The sequence below is a fragment of the Sebastes umbrosus genome, chromosome 6, assembly GCF_015220745.1.
Source record: "Sebastes umbrosus isolate fSebUmb1 chromosome 6, fSebUmb1.pri, whole genome shotgun sequence".
NCBI lineage: Eukaryota > Metazoa > Chordata > Actinopteri > Perciformes > Sebastidae > Sebastes > Sebastes umbrosus.
The window spans coordinates 2,730,421-2,749,817 of NC_051274.1; the positions used below are offsets into that span (position 1 = coordinate 2,730,421).

The window sequence follows — 19,397 nt, forward strand, 5'->3', positions numbered from 1 at the left end:
CAGGGAGGAGTGGGTGAAGGACAGGCTCCCTACTCTCAATGACACTACTCTACTCCCGCACCAAGGTGCTCTTCTCACTGACCATTTCTTTCCAGTCTAATTTGACTGCTACTCTACTGTGTCTGTGAAGGCATTGATCTACTCTGGAGAGGATGTGACTGGCGTAGTGCAGATGTAGCCTAAAGGCCCAGACACCAAACTGACATCAAAGAACAGTTAGTACAACACAGAGCTTTACATACCAGATTTACTTTCTGTTATGCTACCATTGTTATAGGGAGCAAATAACCATTTTTATCATAATTTATCATTTGCTAGACTAATTTACCTACCCTAGACGGGCTTCACTAGATATAACCAAGAGGTTTTGGTGCTTCTGTGCAGTTTGTGTTGGAGTCTGAGTCTGAACAGCGTAGCCACACGCGAGCGCTTATGGGACACCAACACGGATTGATTTATACGTGTAAGAAGTTACAAACAATCACTTTAATAACCTTTACCAGATGCAGGTTTGGATGCGTCCACGCTGCCGACAGCTGTGGCCATTATGTTTTTGGGTTATCCATCCGTCCCGTTATCGTGAACGCGAGGATTCTAGTAGTTTTTGTGTAGACCTACTTCTGCCTTCTTGGGTATTACATCAAAGCAGAAATTTGAATATTAATACAGAATATATTTGAGCTTGTATTGATGAATGTGTTGATCTGCTCACTGCTGTGCTGGCCTTGTGTAGCTGGTACCTGTACATCATCGGGGTCACATACTTGGACTCAAGTCAAATATAACTAAACCAAAGAATATCTGAGCTCTCCTGGGACGGACCCCGCTAGTCACACTGACCCAGCAACAAGGTAAGCATATTTTTTAGTTTAGCTCATTTTGACTCAATAATATTGCAAAGCCATTAAATGCATACTCCTAAATGCCTGTCAGGAACAGTCTGCTCACCAACAGGGATCATGTTCTTCTTTCTATCTAATATGTCTCTATTTCGTCACTCCCTCATGGACACGCTGTCCTACAGTCTAAGCTGTGGATGAAGACTTTCCCTGTTATGGAGAACAACTAGTTTCATCAAGATCAGGCAGTGATGGATAATATGTTACACTCCTATATCACATATTATAACCAGAAATAAACAAGATCCATCTGTACATGATAACGCCTGGCTGTGGAACTTTTTTATCTAGAAAATGTTGCATTTGGGAGAATTCGAGGATTCAACTTTTGTCTTTACGATTGGAAATGAACCGTGAATTAGACAACATAACAACACCTGCCAGTAAGAACTGAGTGTCTCTGCTATGTTTCCATAATACAACATCTATACTGGAAAAACAAATTTCGGAAACTTGTGTTTGGTGGATTATTTCTCTATTGTTACAATGTTAATTGGCATTGTATTTCACACGGTTGGAAAGCCTGTTTATTTACCTTCGCAATGATGTCCAACTTGTAAGGATCATGCATTTGTGGGATGAGCAGCACAGCTGATTATGTGGGTAGCGCCCAAGAAAAATTTGCCAAAATGCTCTGCAAATGGTAAACAGTGTATTCTCATAAGGCTACCAGGAAGCCTGCAATGACTGCCCTTCACCGTCAGGCCCGTTTGCGCTGGTGTTGACAACACAGACAATGGAGCCTGAACATGTGGGGGAATGTCATGTTCAGTGATGAGTCCAGGTTCTGTCTGCCAAAGTTGGATGGCAGGGTCAAAGTATGGAGACGACGCGGCGAACGCTATGCTGATTGTTGCACCGATGGAGTAACAGCTTTTGGTGGGGGCAGTGTCATGGTGTGGGGCAGCATCTCCCTCACTGGCAAAACAAGGCTTGTCATCATTGTTAGAGTGAGCGTGTTAGAGTGACCAACACAACCACGCTGGCTGACCTGCAATGAATCCCGGTTGAGGAATGGAACGCCATCCCACAGCAACGTGTGACCAGGTTGGTGACCAGCATGGGGAGGAGGTGCCAGGCTGTTGTGGCTGCGTATGGATCTTCCACCCGCTATTGAGGCTCCTGACATATTGTATTAAATGAATAAAGTGTAAAATTGTCAATATGTCTTGTTTGTTCCTTGTTACTGATAGAGAGTTCAATCATCCAATCCACCAAACAACTCACAACAAGAGTCAACACCAACAGGAGAATACACTGTTTACCATTGACGGAGCATTTTGGCAAATTTTTCTTGGGCGCTACCCACATAATCAGCTGTGCTGCTCATCCCACAAATGCATGATGCTTACAAGTTGGACATCATTGCGAAGGTAAATAAACAGGCTTTCCAACGATGTAAAATACAATGCCAATTAGCATTGTAACAACAGAGAAATAATCCACCAAACACAAGTTTCCAAACTTTTTTTTTTCAGTTTATTTACTAGAGTACTGTACTTATAGATCTCCTCCACACATGTTCGAAGACTAAATACTAATAATATCATAATAATAAGTTGTCTCTGATATGGTTCCTCCATTAAAAGATTCAAAATAATCAAATAAATCTAATGTCACTGTTACGACCCCGAGGTCGTATGGACATTTATTTCTGTATTCTGTGTATGTGCTGGATCCTTTTGTTTTTTCTCTCTCTGTGATGTGTGTGTGTGTGTGTGTGTGTGTGTGTGTGTGTGTGTTTGTGTGTGTAGAAGTAGCCTTGCAGGAGGAGGTATGAGGAGGCGTCTGGTCGTGTTGTCCCTGGAGGGAAGGGCGGGAATGCAGAGCAAAAATTCCTTTGCTCCTCTCCTCCTTGTCCCATTCCTTCTTACTCTTTCTTCTCTGCTCTTCTTCTTCCCCTCTATCTGTCTGCTGATTACAGCCCGTCTCCACACCAACACAAGATAACACATACCCTCCATTCTTCTGTCACAACATGAATGAAAACACACATGGAAATCTGGTAAATAAACATCTCTAGCTAATTAGTGCCGGGCTCGGAGGACATGTTGTCCTGTAAGAAGGTTCTGAGATGGTGACCTCCGTCGTTCTGGATACAACATGTTGATGAAGGAAGACGCTCTCAACAGAAGTCAGTGCTGTTTTCTTTTTCTCACAAGTAACCGGCATTATGAATGAAAACTGAGCTTGAGTGCACAAATGATATGCTTTACTGTTAGTTCTTTCTTTCTTTCTTTCTTTCTTTCTTTCTTTCTATCTGTCTTTCTTTCTTTCTTGCAGTGCATGGCCTTCACCGTCCACTCTCAGCCACTGACCAACCTCTTAGTGGCTGTGGTGACCTCTGAGGGTCACTGTGGTGACCTTGAGGGTCACTGTGGAAGTTAATTACAGAGGAAGCGCATGCAGCAGCTGGTTGGTTGGGTGGATGATGGTAGCGGCTACCACTTCTTCAAACTTTTATTTGGTTTAGACTTTGGTGTGTGTGTGTGTGTGTGTGTGTGTGTGTGTCACCCACCATGTGATAGCTGACAGTAACATGAGCCCAACAGTGATCAAGCTGACTTAATTGTCATATTGGAATCAAAGTTTGAGGAAAGAAAATGCTGAAAAAGTGCATCAGATGAGCATTTTGATATGATTGCTGAGCTACAACTTGTAATTTATCATGTCGATTACAGTGATGGAATACAACAAACTACCTGTTTAATCTGGAACAATATCATACTTCATATTTTATTAATTGATCATATAAATAATATAGCTGTCACATAAGTGGATTAAAAATAACATTTCCCTCAGTAACTAAAGTATAAAGTAACTACAAAGTAAGTATAGTACTTGAGTGAATAACTCTGAGATCCATTGCTCCGGATAAACAATGCTTTATTTCCCTTTATTTCAGGTGAAAGCAGCTGTTAGCTTGGCTCCTCTCCCACAGAAGACTGGCTGCTGAAGTGTCAGTGCTTCAGAATGAGACCGGCTACAGCCAGACTCTGAACAACTCCACACACGGATGTGTAACTTTGCTTTCATGCTCGTCTACGTTCCTTCCCTTCCAGGGAAGCCTCCAGTAAACCCTGGCCACTGCTGTGAGGGGGGACGTGGGAGAGGCTGGGCCGTTGTTGACATTCTCTGGCCCTGACGTCAGAGCAGAGCTCAGGATCTGGTGGATCAGCGGCCATACGGGAGAGTCCTGTTTACTCACTGTATGACTCTACTGCATCTTTAGCAAACAGGAGATGTGGAGGGGGGAGGGGGGAATGAGCTGATAGGAAAAGATGTGTAAAAAAGGAAGTGTTTAAGTGAGATAACCCAAGGGAGGGCAGAGTAGAGAGATAAATCCTACTAAATTAATGGAGGCCATCAGAGCAGAGCAGTGCTCTGGAAGTTCCCGTCAGTCCAAGTAATGCTCGTAACCCGAGGCAGACGTCAAGCGCTGACACAAGAGATTTCCATTGTGAAAGTCCAAGCTTGGTTCACCACCCTTCACTCCCTTTGGTTCTGTCTTCTGGCCCGTGTGCTCTATATCTCTGTCACTGTCTCTTCTCTTTTCTCATGTATTTCTCCCTCTCATCTGTCATCTCGCTAGAGATCATGATTCTAATTGGGGCGTGGGAGCAGCTCGCTTATCCTCAGCATACATGAGAAATGTGACATTTATGGTGTGGCTGGAGGTGTTGTCCTCGAGGCCACAGTGGAAAGACAGCGCTGCTCCTGGTTCTCATGACTAATGCAGTAAATGCTGAGAGCTGCAGGCCATCCAGTCAGACCCTAGCTGGTTTACCTTCAACTTTACTGCAGGCTGAGCTGTTAAATCATCAGCCGCGCCCAAACTCTCCAGCTGTCAGAGCTATAAATCAGTCAGATTCCATACATTTCACTGTGTTCTTGTCAGTCATGCAATGTCACGTCATAGTTTAAAGGTGGAGACGGTTGTATGGGCCCTGAGCCGTATTAACACTCTGCCAGGAATAATCTCCTGGTTCAACCTGCTTTCACAACTCCAGGCCCTGCAGCTCATCACCTGTATGGAGCCGATGGAACGACTGTCAAGTGAAGCAGCTTCTGCTCCTTCAGATCTCAGAAAGATGTTCAGCCACAAACTGAACAATGAATACTGTACATGGAATAATCACATATTGCCTGTGGTGTATTCTGACAGGAGGATTTGTACGTGCACTGCTCAATAAAGACAGTAAAGTCTCTGGTTTCTTTAAAGGAGCAGACGGCGGCTGCATCAAAACTTCTATTACAAAAACAAGTTGACTTTGACTTCCCATAATTCAGCAGGCTTTTTCTCTGCGAGCCTCCACATTCAAGCAGTGGTGGAAAAGTACTCCAACCTTTGCTTTAGTGAAAGTAGCAACACATTCATTGTACATAATGTAAATAAGCTAAATGTATTCCCACTTTCAAAAGTAAAAGTACTCATTCTTTCAGAGTGATAATATATACGTTATATTACTAGGTTATTAGTACTGATACCTAAGCATGTACAGTAGGGGTGTCGCAGTATACCGGTTTTGAGGTAATCGTGGTATTAAAAACATGAAAATAGTAATATCATGTAAATAATCCATCCACGATATATCATGTTTACCACAACAATTGCATTTAGCTCATGGTTTAGCTATTTCTCTTTCGTGTTCTCCCGCACGCAGTAAATACAAGTTTGTCGCAGACATGGCGTCATACAGGCCACAAACAGACTATAAAGTAAACACACCACAAGCAAGCGCACGTCTTGTCTTCGTGATTCTGTCAAAATGACGACGAATGAAAAGGACATAACTTTATCGCTAAAAACGTGAACTCTGCAGTGTGGAAATTCTTCGGGTTGCGCAAGAAAAACGTCCTTCTTGATACTGCTCCAGTGTGCAGGGAATGTGCACCCGGCCTTTTGAATGGTGTTTTGAGGCTGGAACCAATCAGCTCCCTGGATCAATCTACACACCTACACCCAATCAGCCACCTTGCCAAGCTTACCTGCAGCTCATCACACACACACACACACACGCACACGCACACGCCCACACACACACAAACACACACACACACGCACACACAGCCTCTCAGCAGCATGTGTTGGCCACACATGTGGCGGGGCCAGCATAGGGAGGAGGCCGCGCCGGGTGTGGCTGGCTGTCCTCGGCCATTCACAGGTTAATGCACTCATCAGGGATCTGAAAGGGAAACTATAGGTACACAAACTACGCCTCTTCAACGTGAATGGAACCTTAGACAATAGATTCAACATCTACATTGTACAACACAATGCAACTGAAACAAGCTGGGAGAGACACTGAATATTCAACAGGAGTCATGATGAATAACACTGAAAGGGTTAAATAGTATCAGTGAAGTTGTAATGTTAGCATAGATATACACGTCAGTTGAGTTATATGAGTACAACGTTAGCATACCTTGGTTAGTGAATGACTACATGAGCTGGCTAGCTGGTGTTGGCTAGCTGGGAATCGTTGGTGGCTCGGCTAGTTGAAGCCAAGCAATGCTAGCCAACCAAGACCCGCCAGCGATAGTGAACCGGTCGGCTGGCATTGCTTGGCTTTGGCTGACTGGGTCCTTCGCTATCACTGGCGGGCTCTGGCTGGCCAACACTACCCGGCTCCAACCGGCCGAGCCACCCGTCACCACCGGCGGGTTGCGGCGGGTTGCGGCGGGTTGCGGCTGGCCGGCGCTGCCCGGCTTCAACCGGCTGGAGCTGGGCGGTGTTGGCTCGCTGGGACTCGCCGGTGATATTGAATGACTGTTAGCTAGCAAGCTAATTTATGTGCTAAGTAAAGTTGGCTAACTTAATTGAGGTCTGTTCAACAAAACAGTGACAGCTGGTACTTTTCTTGTGGTCAGGCAGCTGCATCAAAGAAACATGAGAAATCATCAGGGAAAGAAAAAGGAGCAGGTCAGCTCAGCCTATTTATGATATTCTATTAGTTCATTCAGTTCAGACACACTCACTGCCATGTAAAACACACTGCTATCTGTTGTTTTGGAAAGAAAACAAACAAACGTTGGACCAAATAAAGTTAAAGATGTATTTTAAGTGATTGCGTAATTTTTTTTAATGATATCGCGATAATATTATTATCGTGATACTTTTTGCCATGATTATCATATTGCGAAAAATTGATATCGTGACAGCCCTAGTCAACTACTGGCTGATAACCAACGCTGTGAGGGCTTGTAGAAAAAAGGGGAACATGATCACAACAAACCAGTGACAACAAACCAACTAGCCGACAGTGTGCAGAGCTGCATGCCCAAAATAAAAGGAGAAACACACCTGCTGTTAAACGTGATGAAAGACTTGAATATCAACAGGTTTCTGGATATAGGAGCGAATATGGAAACGCTGAGCTGTTCCAGAGGTGGTTGAAGGAATGAAAGAGGGAGGCTGTGTATGTCAATCAGAGTATGAATGGCTGCATGTAAACGGGAATATAAATTTTCGTTGGCCATGTAAACAGCTTGGTGGGAATATTGTCTTTTTTTGGAATACTTTGTGCGTGTAAATATAGTGCGTCAGGGCCATGACGCGCTCCAGTCAGGGGGGCGTACCGCGGTAGCTGACAGTCAACCGCTGTCATAGGAAACACCTGCCCAAACCCTGCACATCTCCATGGGAAACCCCACCAACAGACTTATATACTGTCTGCAATAGCAGCTGCTGTTTTCCTGTTGTCATGTTGAGGCTGTAGATCCACATCTATCTCCTCTCTGCTTGTTACCGACGGCTGTGTGTCAATGCAGAAAACAGCAAATCAAACAATGAATCACTGATACCGGCAGGAAGAGGTTGGACCCTCATCATCAGCCATCTGTTTATTGTAAACCAAAGCGACGAAGGGCAGATGAGTATAGCTGGAGTTCAGCAGGTTCACACTGGCTGTATGGGAACCCGACCAGGAACCACTCAGTCTCCTCCAAGCTGCTAAAACAATCAAGCTCTGGACTTCCTGATCGGGGGTTTCCCAGGGAAGCAGCTCTGAGTCGTTTCTGGGCCATGACATCACCGGAGGAGGAGAAGGAGAAGCTGGTGGGAAAACCCCCCCGCTCTCTCCTCCCCGCCATCACCACAACAACAATAACTGCCTGCCTGACCCGCCTGCCTGGGCCACAATGCAAATCAACTGTAAACAGTGTTGGGGGGGGGTGGAGTGAGAAAGAGAGGGAGGGAGCTGGGGGAGAGGGAGAAAGAGAGGGAGGGAGCTCGGGGGGGTCTAGAAAGAGGGAGGGAGCTGGGGGGGGTGGTGAGAAAGAGAGGGGGGGCGCTGGGGGGGAGTGAGAAAGAGAGGGAGGGAGCTGGGGGGGAGGGGGTGAGAAAGAGAGGGGGGGCGCTGGGAGGGAGTGAGAAAGAGGGAGGGAGCTGGGGGGGGGGGGTGATAAAGAGAGGGGGGGGCGCTGGGAGGGAGTGAGAAAGATAGGGGGGGGGGCTGGGGTGAGTGAGAAACAGAGGGGGGGAGCTGGGGGAGTGGTGGGGGCTGCTGAATCCAGAGGCACAAGCTAAATACAGCTGAAAGACCAAACTAGTGCTCTGCTGGTCTGCTGGGGGGGTGTTCTGACTTTTTCTAGCTGACATCAGAGGAACCTGTCTGTTTCTCACGTGAATAAAAGGCCCATTCATACTGCACCCCCACCCCCCCAGTCCCCACCCCACATTCTATCCCTGTGGGAAGTTTGAAATAATCCCACCGCCAACATTCTTGATCGGTGACGGGCAGCAGTGTCAGCAGGATGTTTGTGTGACGACAGTTTAATATGTCACTACTGTCTGTTTCCCATGTGGATAACCCCCCCCCCCCCTCACACCCCTCTTAACATCCATGGGAAGGTGACACCAGCAGCCTTCTTCCTGGTTCAGCACATTCCTCGCCATCTCGTATTTGCGTTCCAGAGGCACATGGCTGACATACTGCTTACTCCGGTACTATGACAACCCAAAACTTGCTCGTGGTCTGTGTTATTATTACACAACATCACAGGGTTAAAGCTGCTAGCTGGTAGAAATATGATTTTAAAAAGTTCTTTTCATAAAACGGTCACTATATCCTGACAGTAGTATGTTCCTCTGTGTTTGATATGATGTAATCACTTTTGTCACCATACCAGTACCGGGTCTGAACAGGGTCAGGGTTATTTCCTGTGCTCTGAACCCCCCATATGGACAGGTCCAAAGCTGACAACAGTCCTATTATTGTCACCAGTGGTAACTTAAAGGCATCCTGCCCTCTTTACTCACAGATGATAGCCTCCTCCATAACAAGCCCAACCATAGCCATGAACAAGCCTTACATGGCCCCTCAGTAGCCCAACCCCTAATTGAGACAAGTGGGGATCATTTCCTGGAAGAACCGTCTGTGTGGCGCTGGACAGGTATGCCAATAACCTCTGACCCCGAACCAGGCCTGCGCTGACATGAAAGTTGACCCGTGGTGACCTTTCGGGTGGTGGACGGGCCCTCTGTGCTGTTTCCCACACAGGCCTGCTTTGATGTCCACTGGAGCCTTTTCCCATGGCCCCCCAGTCAAGATCTCTGAGGACCTAAGGAGAGGAGGGGGTGAGAGGCTACCTGAGGAGAGGTTACCCACCACACAGCCTCCTTCTTCCTTTAAGACACCTCTAAAAATAACCTTCACTCTCCCCTAATAACTCCCCCACCCCCACGTTAGCACCCCACACATACACAAACTGTCACACATGCTGATGCTTTCCTTATCTGGGGAGTTTAAAAGTCTTTGCAGCTAATTTGGAGGCATGGCATCTGATGTTTCACAGTTTGTGTTTATGTGTGTGTGTGTGTGTGTGTGTGTGTGTGTTTAAGTGTGTATCAGCGTGGGGGGGTTGGGTGGTCTCGTGCTCTCAGAGTGGGCTGAGCCACCTACAACTTTCTCCACAGACATTTGTCTGCAGTGAGATCTCAGATCAGTGTTTGATGACGTAACAATCAGTGACGGCACGGCTGCAACACCCTAACCCCCAAACCCAAAACCCCAAACCCTAACCCCCAAACCCCAAACCCTAAACCCTAAACCTTAAATTCTAAACCCAAACCTAACCCTAACCAGCTGCAACACCCTAACCCTAACCCTAATTAATCTTAACCTAACCTAATCCTAACCCCACACCTAAACCAAACCATAAACCTAACCCCTAACTTAACCAAAACCCTAACCCTAACCCCAAACCTAACCCTAAACTACTACTACTATTAAAGAAATTTCGATCTATGCTCCCTAATCCTTGCAGGTTTTAGATACACCTTTCTCTCTATATATATTTACATTCTCATTTACTTATTTTAACCTACTATGTGGGCTGCTATTTTAACATTTTATTCTGGATTTTAAGGGGTATTTACAAGATTGCATTTTATGGTAACCTTGCTTTTTATTCCCCCTCCCTTCTTTTTAATAAAGTATCCGTTGTCCTCCTTGAGTTAGTGGACCCTGTGTATTTTAGATATTTTAAGAAATATTTTAGTATTCCTTTATGACATTTTAAAGAATTTTATTCAGCTGGTCCCCGTGTGCCCGTGCACCTTGTAGCACTCAATTAGAGTGCTGCGTTTTAATCTAACACTAACACTAACCCTAAACCCTAACCCAAACCTAATTAATTTTAACCTAACCCTAACCCTGCCCAGGCCAGAACAGGTTCCTCTGCTGGTCCCCTCCATGTTGATGAGTCTGCATGATTCAATGAACTCCTGATCATCACCACTAGAGTAATAAGAAAGGAAGAACTTGTCTGTCTGAGAGGAGCAAGGCTTATTATTATTATTATTATTATTATTATTACTAATCATTTTTGTCAATCACTGTCCAGGTAGACACAACACCACGACACACCTGGCTCCATCCCATCTCTGCAGACCGCTCGTCACACCTCCAGGGTGACGGGCGGTTAGTGACCGTGCTCGGAGTGATTTAGCGTTTCTGAAGACAATGGCTTAATGGTCACAGTTATTATGTCAAATTGCCTTTTCACAGACATTTAATCTTCATTATAAAAAATGTAGCCCATTTTCTTGATCATATTTCTAATAACATTCCATGCATATGTTGTCACAAACGCGCTATAATCCTGATGCATAATGTGAAGTCTAGTTGCTGCTATGAAATGATGCAAAAAAACATGTCCATGTGTCATTCAACCCTATCTATTAATGTATCTGTATAGGCATCATTACAGCTGAGAGGCTGTCCCAGCCCGTAGTAGGCTCACACAGCTTCAAGCAATTAGAATATAACACCAGCAATCATCCTTTAGTGGGGGTATTTACACACTGACTTGTTTTCATTCATTGTATGAACTAAAGGTACCGCCATGAGTGTCTGTAAAGGGTCAAACTCATCATGGGGGGGAAGTTACAGAGAAGGTCCATTAACCCTTAACACAGACATCACCAACCAAAGGCCGGGGCACTTTTAATTGCTAAAGCAGCTATTTATGATAATTGCAAGTCTCATTACAAATAGTTAAAGCAAATAGTATCTAAATAACGACATATGTTATGATTCTAATAACCCTAACCCCTAACCAGGATGCTCTGACATGCACATCTCCATGACCACAGAGGCCATGTTGGGGGAATTAGGAGCCATCAAGCCCACACTCGCCTCGTCCACCTCCATGATTATTTTTCCAGTGGCAGCAGGTGACCTGAGGACAGCTGGAGAGGTGACTGGTTGGCCATCATTACTGATGGCTGAACAAGCGTAGACAAATGGCTGAGCCTGTTACAGCGTCCAGGAAGACAGAAAGGAGACAGAGAGGAGACAGCCAGTAGAGGTCTGCAGCAGAATCTATGAGGAGAAAGTGAATCATGTGCTTCTGGTGGTGAATATGTCACATAGGACGTAGTATAACTTTGTGATGAAAGCTCATGAGTGAACTGATGGGTTAGGTCAGGGGTCAGCAACCTTTACTATCAAAAGAGCCATTTTGGGCAAAAACAACAAAAAAACAATCTGTCTGGAGCCACAAAACATTTGATCATTGTGATGAAGGTAACACAGTTTATAGTTTAAGTATATAGTATAGTCTAATGCAGTGAGGGCCAAAGTGCAAATGAGCTACGGAGTATTAGGGCCACATTGAGGGAAAAAACATCTGAGACTCCAGATTAAAGTCATAATTTTACGAGAAAATAAGTCGTAACATTACGAGAATAAAGTCATAACATTACGAGAAAATAAGAAAATAACACGTAAAATTATCACTTTATAACATTACGACTTTATTCTCATAACATTATGACTTTATTCTTGAAATCTGAGATTTATTTTTTTTCCTCAATGTGGCCCTAATACTCCGTCATACCGTCGTACCATAGACCTACAACAATGATAAATAAAAATGAAAATGTAAACAAAAAAACAGTTATCCATTTCCATTTTTAAAGATCCACAGGGAGCCACTGGAGAGGAGCTAAAGAGCTAAAAATGTGGCTCCGTAGCCGCAGGTTGCAGACCCCTGGGTTAGTTAGCTAACAGGAAGCTTCACTTTGTAACATCAATGAAGGAAAGTGATTTCCAGTATGAGGAGAAGAGAAGAGGAGCAGCAGCTGCTGCAGTGGATCATGAATTATATTCAACCAGTAAAATGAGCACAAAGAGATATTACATGTTAGTAGAGCACTGTGTTTCATCGTGGTCTGTTATACACTGTCAGTATTTATCAATCTAAACATTAAAAGAAATATTTCAGGATTGAGAAACGTGACATATTGATCACACTCCGGTGGATTGTGCACATATTGACTATAGTATTACATGGAGAGATATCATTGGTGTTGTGAGAGCTTCCTGCAGGCTTCCTGGGTTTCTGTTTACATAGAAAGAGGAAGTATTTCATAGGAGTATTATGTAAACCACCGTCACAGTTTCTCGTGTGGCCTCTATAAAGTTTCAGTGTGCAGTTCAGTACCACCGATGTGTGAGAGAAAAGGTCACAGAAACTAGAGATGTGGGGCTGCACTATATATATGGATCAATACAGTCAGAACCACGGCGCCTCTGAAACTGAGGCGGTGCCACTAATAATAATTATTATTACCTAATAATAATAATGTGTCCTTCTGACAGACGGGTTAGTCATCTGAGCCCTGCTGACCAGGCAGGCATAGTGGTGCACTCACTGTCACCATCAAAGCTCTGGACCTCTCACACACCTCTCCTACACTCCTGATTGAGCATGAACGCAGCACGCACTCTTAATATTACTACGGTGTTTTACTACTGTAGCCGAACAATGTCAGAGAGCTTTTACAGATTAACTCCAGTAACAGGAAGAGTCCCTAAAAATAGACTGAAGGAGTTTGACACGCACACATACACAAACAAAGAAACTAGAATAACAGGGCGTAGCATCTACTCCATTATTTGAACACTTTCACATGTGATGATGGCTCGGCACGCATGCAGTTACAGCTCAGCACCTGATTTGCATATTGTCTTCAAACACTTCTGAGGCGTTAAAGGAATGTGCCCAGGGCGTCCATAGAGCAGTACCAACACTCCCATGAACTCATTGTCATTCCAGTCAGCCGCTGACCTGTAAACACTTCATGAAGTAGAAATAGGGCCACTAACTTTATTACAGGATGGTCTGGGTTCATATTCATTCAACTGTTGTTTCCTCATGGCGGCCCACGCTGCACATTCTAATCAAGGACTGATCCTACAGGAGGCATAAGGAGTCAAAGATTGGGACGGTGGACCACGTCAGTCTTTATCATTAAATATAATGTAGTTGTCCATCGAAATAAATCAATAATAATGAATAAACACTGTTGTTACTGTAGTTTGATACATATGCAATATATCAACATTACAATGGTTCACAACATGAGGAGAGGGAGAGGAGAGGAGAGCATGCCATTCAGACAATAACATGGCGGGAAAAGGAGGGAGGAGGAGGAGGAGGAGGAGTAAAAGTCTTTTTATCTCTAGGTTCCCACATCCTGTGAGCGGCTGCAGGGCCACCCAGTCTAAAGAATGAGAGGAATGTCAGCAGTGGGCTGGGCCGTCAGGCCACAGTCAGATAAAGAGCATCAGTGAAGCTGTGTGTTTAATGTGGAAACCATCAGGTTACCGATGAACTGCTCTCAAGTCAGATAGTCTCTTTATGAAGCATTAATGTGGAAACCATCAGGTAACCAATGAACTGCTCTCAGGTCAGATAGTCTCTCAAATATGAAGCGTTAATGTGGACGATGGTGTCTACAGAGAGGACTGAGAACACAGAGAAACTGTATGTTTTAAAACAGAATGTGATGCCCTCCTGGTGTCTTTGTGACGCCTATATTAATCCATATTATATTAATCTATATATATTAATTTATGTTAATAATCTATATTAATATCTATATATTATATTAAACTATATTAATAATCTATATTAATGTTTATATTTTATATTAAACTATATTCATAATCTATATTAATCTATATATATTATATTAAACTACATTAATAATCTATATGAATCTATGTTAATAATGTACATTTAATAACAGTACTCATATCTTGTGTTCTGTGGGTGAGTTTCCCGCGGATGGAGGACACTGGGGGGGTGTGGTGGGGGGGGGGTAATCACTACTTTAGTCTCACCCCTTTTCTTTTAGCGCGTTTTTTCTTCCCGCCACGTCTGTGTGGCTCAGCCGGTTCTGAGCTCGGCTTTATTTTCATGCTTTGATTGACGTGCCGTTGTGAGCGCTCCTATTGGTGCAGAGAGCGGAAGGGGGCGGTTCGTCCCGCCCTCTTCCTAACCGCCTTATAAACGTCCTCCCCCCCACAGACCCGCTGTTCACTCGCGCCGGTGTCTAACGGAGGCGTCTCACTCTCACTGTCTCCTCACTGTCTCCTGTCTCCTCTCGTTAACACCGCCCACATCACGGACACCGGGACCAGGTTTGTGTCTCCATGTCCCTGGATTTGTAGGAGAGGATACTACCCGCTTTAACCCGGGACAACGGTGATAACCGGGATATAACTGTGCTCTCGGTGCTGGACGGAGGACGACATGCTGCTGTCCAAGCTCAACTCTCTGGCTCACATCTCCACCGGGGACATCCCGAAGATCCAGCTCCAGGTCCACCCAGGTCAGACCCAGATCCAGACCCAGACCTCATTATCCGTCCGGTACTAGCCCAGAGACGGAGCACGGCACGGTTCATTCATTACCGAGCCGTTCTCCGTGTTACCGTGTAGTGATCCCCGTGTATTTACCGGATCTCTCTCTCTGTTTATTTACCGGATCTCTCTGTTTGAACAGTGAAGGAGAAGGAGGCGTTTGAGAAGCTGTACCAGGTCGGTCCGGTGCTAGGCAGCGGAGGGTTCGGAACCGTCTACTCCGGCACGAGGCAGTCCGACGGAGCTCCGGTTAGTATGCTGAGCCTCGGCTCTATGAGAGGCTGCTACCGGTACCGGTGTGCTGTGTGGTACCGGTGCTGGAGGTGTTGTGATGACCTGGGTAATGACGCTGTGCTCTGTGTCCTGCAGGTTGCTGTCAAACACGTGTCCAAGGACAGAGTGTCTGAGTGGGGGGAGCTGGTAAGAGACGGTTTTATTATTATTATTATAGTTATTATTAGAAGTATTAGAATAATAATCAGTGTTCATATCAGACTGATTAACATGAAACTATATAACAGAGAAGCATGCTTCTCTTACTGTGAACAACACTAATGTATGTCTCCGTCCTGGTGTCTTCAGCCCAACGGCTGCCGGGTCCCGATGGAGATCTTGCTGCTGAAGAAGGTCGGGTCGGGCTTCCGCGGCGTCATTAAGATGCTGGACTGGTTCGAGCGACCGGACAGCTTCATCATCGTGATGGAGAGGCCTGAAAACGTCAAGGATCTATTCGACTTCATCACGGAGAAAGGTGCCTTATCGGAGGAGCTGGCGAGGAACTTCTTCCGCCAGGTGCTGGAGGCCGTGAGACACTGCCACAGCTGCGGCGTGGTGCACCGGGACATCAAGGACGAGAACATCCTGATCGACCTCCGCACCGGAGAGATGAAGCTCATCGACTTCGGATCCGGAGCCCTGCTGAAAGACAACATCTACACCGACTTCGACGGTGAGTCAGCCACTCGGTTTTAATTCATCAGCAGCCCTCTTTAGTCCTCTATCTGGACCAGACCCCCCCAGCAGGAATCCCTAGGCTGGGTCCTCTGACATCCCCCACAGCAGCCTGCTCATACCGGCTGAGCAGCACTGCCTTTACTCTGGCGCCCCCCCCAGGAGGGAAGCTGCACTTTTACAACTCAAAGTTTGTAAACAAAGTCACATGTCCGCGCCCCCCCCCTCCCAGGCACCTGAGCCCAGATAAGAGCCTCAGAAGCAGCTCATCTGTTCATTATGTAGCTGTCTGGACTCTGGTCATCAGATAGAGGAGGCTGATATATATATATATATATATATATATATATATATATATATGATATTATTATTATTATTATTATTATTGAAGGAGGTTATTAAAGATGTGTTTCCCTTCTTTATTCCAGGCACCAGAGTGTACAGCCCACCAGAGTGGATCAAATATCACCGCTATCACGGCCGCTCTGCCACCGTGTGGTCCCTCGGGGTCCTGCTCTATGACATGGTGTGTGGGGACATTCCATTTGAACATGACGAGGAGATCACGAGAGGACAGGTCCTCTTCAGGAGGAGGATCTCCACAGGTACACTCACAGTCTAATACATCCTCCAGCATTGTGGAGACCGCTGTGTAACATTTCATACTCAGTTTGTTGCTCCAGACTTATGGGTTGTTGTCCTCCTCCTCCAGAATGTGAACAGCTGATCAAATGGTGTCTGTCTCTGCGGCCGGCCGACCGTCCGTCCTTCGAGGACATCACCAATCACTCGTGGATGCAGAGCACGTCCTCCTCCGTAGTCCCGTTCACGGTGCCGACGGAGAAGACCAGCACGGAGATCCGGCTGCACAGCATCAGCCACGAGTCCCCCGCCTTCACACCCATCGCCTTCACTCCCACCGCCGTGGCCGTGGCTCGGTGATGGAGGCCAACGGTTCGTCCTGAACTTGGACTGGACTGACACCAGAGACCGTTACAAAAGACTTGTGTAACGGACCTGAAGGCGGCGCACGGGCCGACGGTCCCGACACCAGCGGGAGCACGGTGTACCGGACTGCACGCGGAGGAAACCGAGGTCACGACTAAACCATCATGCCTTGGTTTCAACTGGCAGGCCAGACCCTGTCCACCCTGTCCACCCAACTACTGGATGTTGTGGGTGTCTCTCAGTCTGGGGGGGGGCGTGCTCCATGCTCACGGACACCTGCGATGAGCAAACACAGAGGATGCGCTCGCCGTTGTGCTGAAAAGGAAGCGGCCAGTCTGCGTTATGTAACCTCTGGCTGTACTCTGCTGTCTCTCTACTCTCTGTGTCACAGTGCAGAGTGGTGGGGGGGGCGGGCCTTTCAGTCAGAGGACTTTCTGAAGTGCCTTCTGTGAGATTGTTGGGGGACCCTGAAAATACTTGAATTTGTGAAAGCAACGAGAATCTTCTGCTCCTTCTCCTCCCTACGAGGCTTTCTGTCGTTTACTGCTGTTGTGTTCTCCTCTCATGGGCCTGGATCAGTACAGCCCACTGCTAGCAACACTGCTAGCACTACTGCTATCACCACTTCTAGCACCTCTGCTAGCACCACTGCTACAGCTAACCAGACAACCTCAGAGCTCCGGCAGCAACCGGTGCAAACAGAAACACTGGACTTACCTCACTCCCTTTACTGCAGCATCATCCACAACCTCTGCTTCCTCTTCTTCTCCTGTTGGACTCCACACACACACACACCTGAGTGCACAGCACAATGCAAACCTAACCCTAACCCAGATACAACATCCTCTGCTCTCCTGTTCAAACAGTGCCTCACACAGGTCTATACATTCAGTGGGGACTAGAGCTGTAAATAATACTGATATTTATTGTTGTTGTGACTCCTTCCTCACACTCAATGAGAGCAGAGTTTATCTCCTTCCTCACACTCAATGAGAGCAGAGTTTATTTATTTATTTATCAGAGAATTCTGGCTGTCTGTATGTATTTCATTCCACAGTCACTGAAGGGCCCACGCATTATTTAAAACCACACACAGAGACCAGATGAACTTCTCAAACCATATTTATGGCATGACGTTTTTAAAAGAGCAGGTGTGTGTGTGTGTGTGTGTGTGTGTGTGTGTGTGTGTGTGTGTGTGTGTGTGTGTGTGTGTGTGTGTGTGTGTGTGTGTGTGTGTGTGATGTAAATAACGTGTAAATAGTCCCAAAAGAACTTCCATCTTCATTTGTCGAAGCATTGAATGTCTACTGATGGTAATTGGTTGTGTTATGCTGTGTGTGTGTGAAAGAACTCTTCTGGTTTCATGATTGCGGCTTGGATTTTTTTTTTTTTTCATCCATTCAAATTAGAGTTGTAAATTGTTAGAAACTATTTTTATACGATTTGAATAAATATTTTTTTAACTATGACGCTGCTATGACTCCTTTGTGTTGCCGTGGTAACACAGTCAGTAGTTGTGATGCGGTGTAGCTCAGCATGGTTGTGTTGGTGCTGCAACTCACTTCAGAGGTCTGTCTCAGATTAGATCGGATTAGTGAGTTAGTTAAATCTGAGATGAGGGAAACAGTTCCAGGAAGAGGGAATTTAAACTGTGGGCCAGTTACCATAGTAACTGACTCTGTGGGTCAGTTACCATAGTAACTTAAACTGTGTGTCAGTTACCATAGTAACTTAAACTGTGGGTCAGTTACCATAGTAACTTGAACTGTGTGTCAGTTACCATAGTAAGTGACTCTGTGGGTCAGTTACCATAGTAACTGACTGTGTCAGTTATCATGCTAAGTGACTCTGTGGGTCAGTTACCATAGTAACTGACTCTGTGGGTCAGTTACCATAGTAGCTGACTCTGTGGGTCAGTTACCATACTAAGTGACTCTGGGGGTCAGTTACCATAGTAACTGACTCTGTGGGTCAGTTACCATAGTAACTGACTGTGTCAGTTATCATACTAAGTGACTCTGTGGGTCAGTTACCATAGTAACTGACTCTGTGGGTCAGTTACCATACTAAGTGACTCTGGGGGTCAGTTACCATAGTATCTGACTCTGTGGGTCAGTTACCATAGTAACTGACTGTGGGTCAGTTACCATAGTACGTGACTGTGGGTCAGTTACCATGGTACCTGACTCTGTCGGTCAGTTACCGTGGTACCTGACTCTGTGAACCTAACCTGCTCTCTAACGGAGCCAGACACGCTGCTTTATTTCCTCATTCATCCAGTCAAAGGCTGACTGTGTGTCAGATATTAGTTTGTTACTGTCAGTCATCTCTATGAACATTTAAATATCACACAGCATCAGAATAAAACCTTCGTCTTTTATAACTCTGTGAACACAGACAGATGTCAGTCTGGTAGAGCAGCTCCACTAACATGATTATTACA

General features: G+C 45.6%; 1 protein-coding gene across 1 annotated transcript; it reads left to right on the forward strand.

Annotated features, from left to right (window-relative positions):
• Positions 1-14,706: 14,706 nt before the first annotated feature.
• Positions 14,707-18,423, forward strand: pim1 (Pim-1 proto-oncogene, serine/threonine kinase). Its single transcript, XM_037773308.1, has 6 exons — positions 14,707-15,024; positions 15,198-15,304; positions 15,425-15,475; positions 15,638-16,004; positions 16,435-16,611; positions 16,719-18,423. The coding sequence occupies exons 1-6, from the start codon at positions 14,946-14,948 to the stop codon at positions 16,946-16,948; spliced, it is 1,011 nt and encodes a 336-aa protein (XP_037629236.1). The 5' UTR covers positions 14,707-14,945; the 3' UTR covers positions 16,949-18,423.
• The last annotated feature ends 974 nt before the right edge of the window (positions 18,424-19,397 follow it).

Excerpts from the sequence above, each read along its gene's own strand:
- pim1 (XM_037773308.1), top strand. The coding sequence starts at position 14,946 with ATGCTGCTGTCCAAGCTCAACTCTCTGGCTCACATCTCCACCGGGGAC. Across the intron at positions 15,305-15,424 it reads GGCAGTCCGACGGAGCTCCG|GTTGCTGTCAAACACGTGTC; the intron begins GTTAGTATGCTG and ends TGTGTCCTGCAG. Across the intron at positions 16,005-16,434 it reads CATCTACACCGACTTCGACG|GCACCAGAGTGTACAGCCCA; the intron begins GTGAGTCAGCCA and ends TCTTTATTCCAG.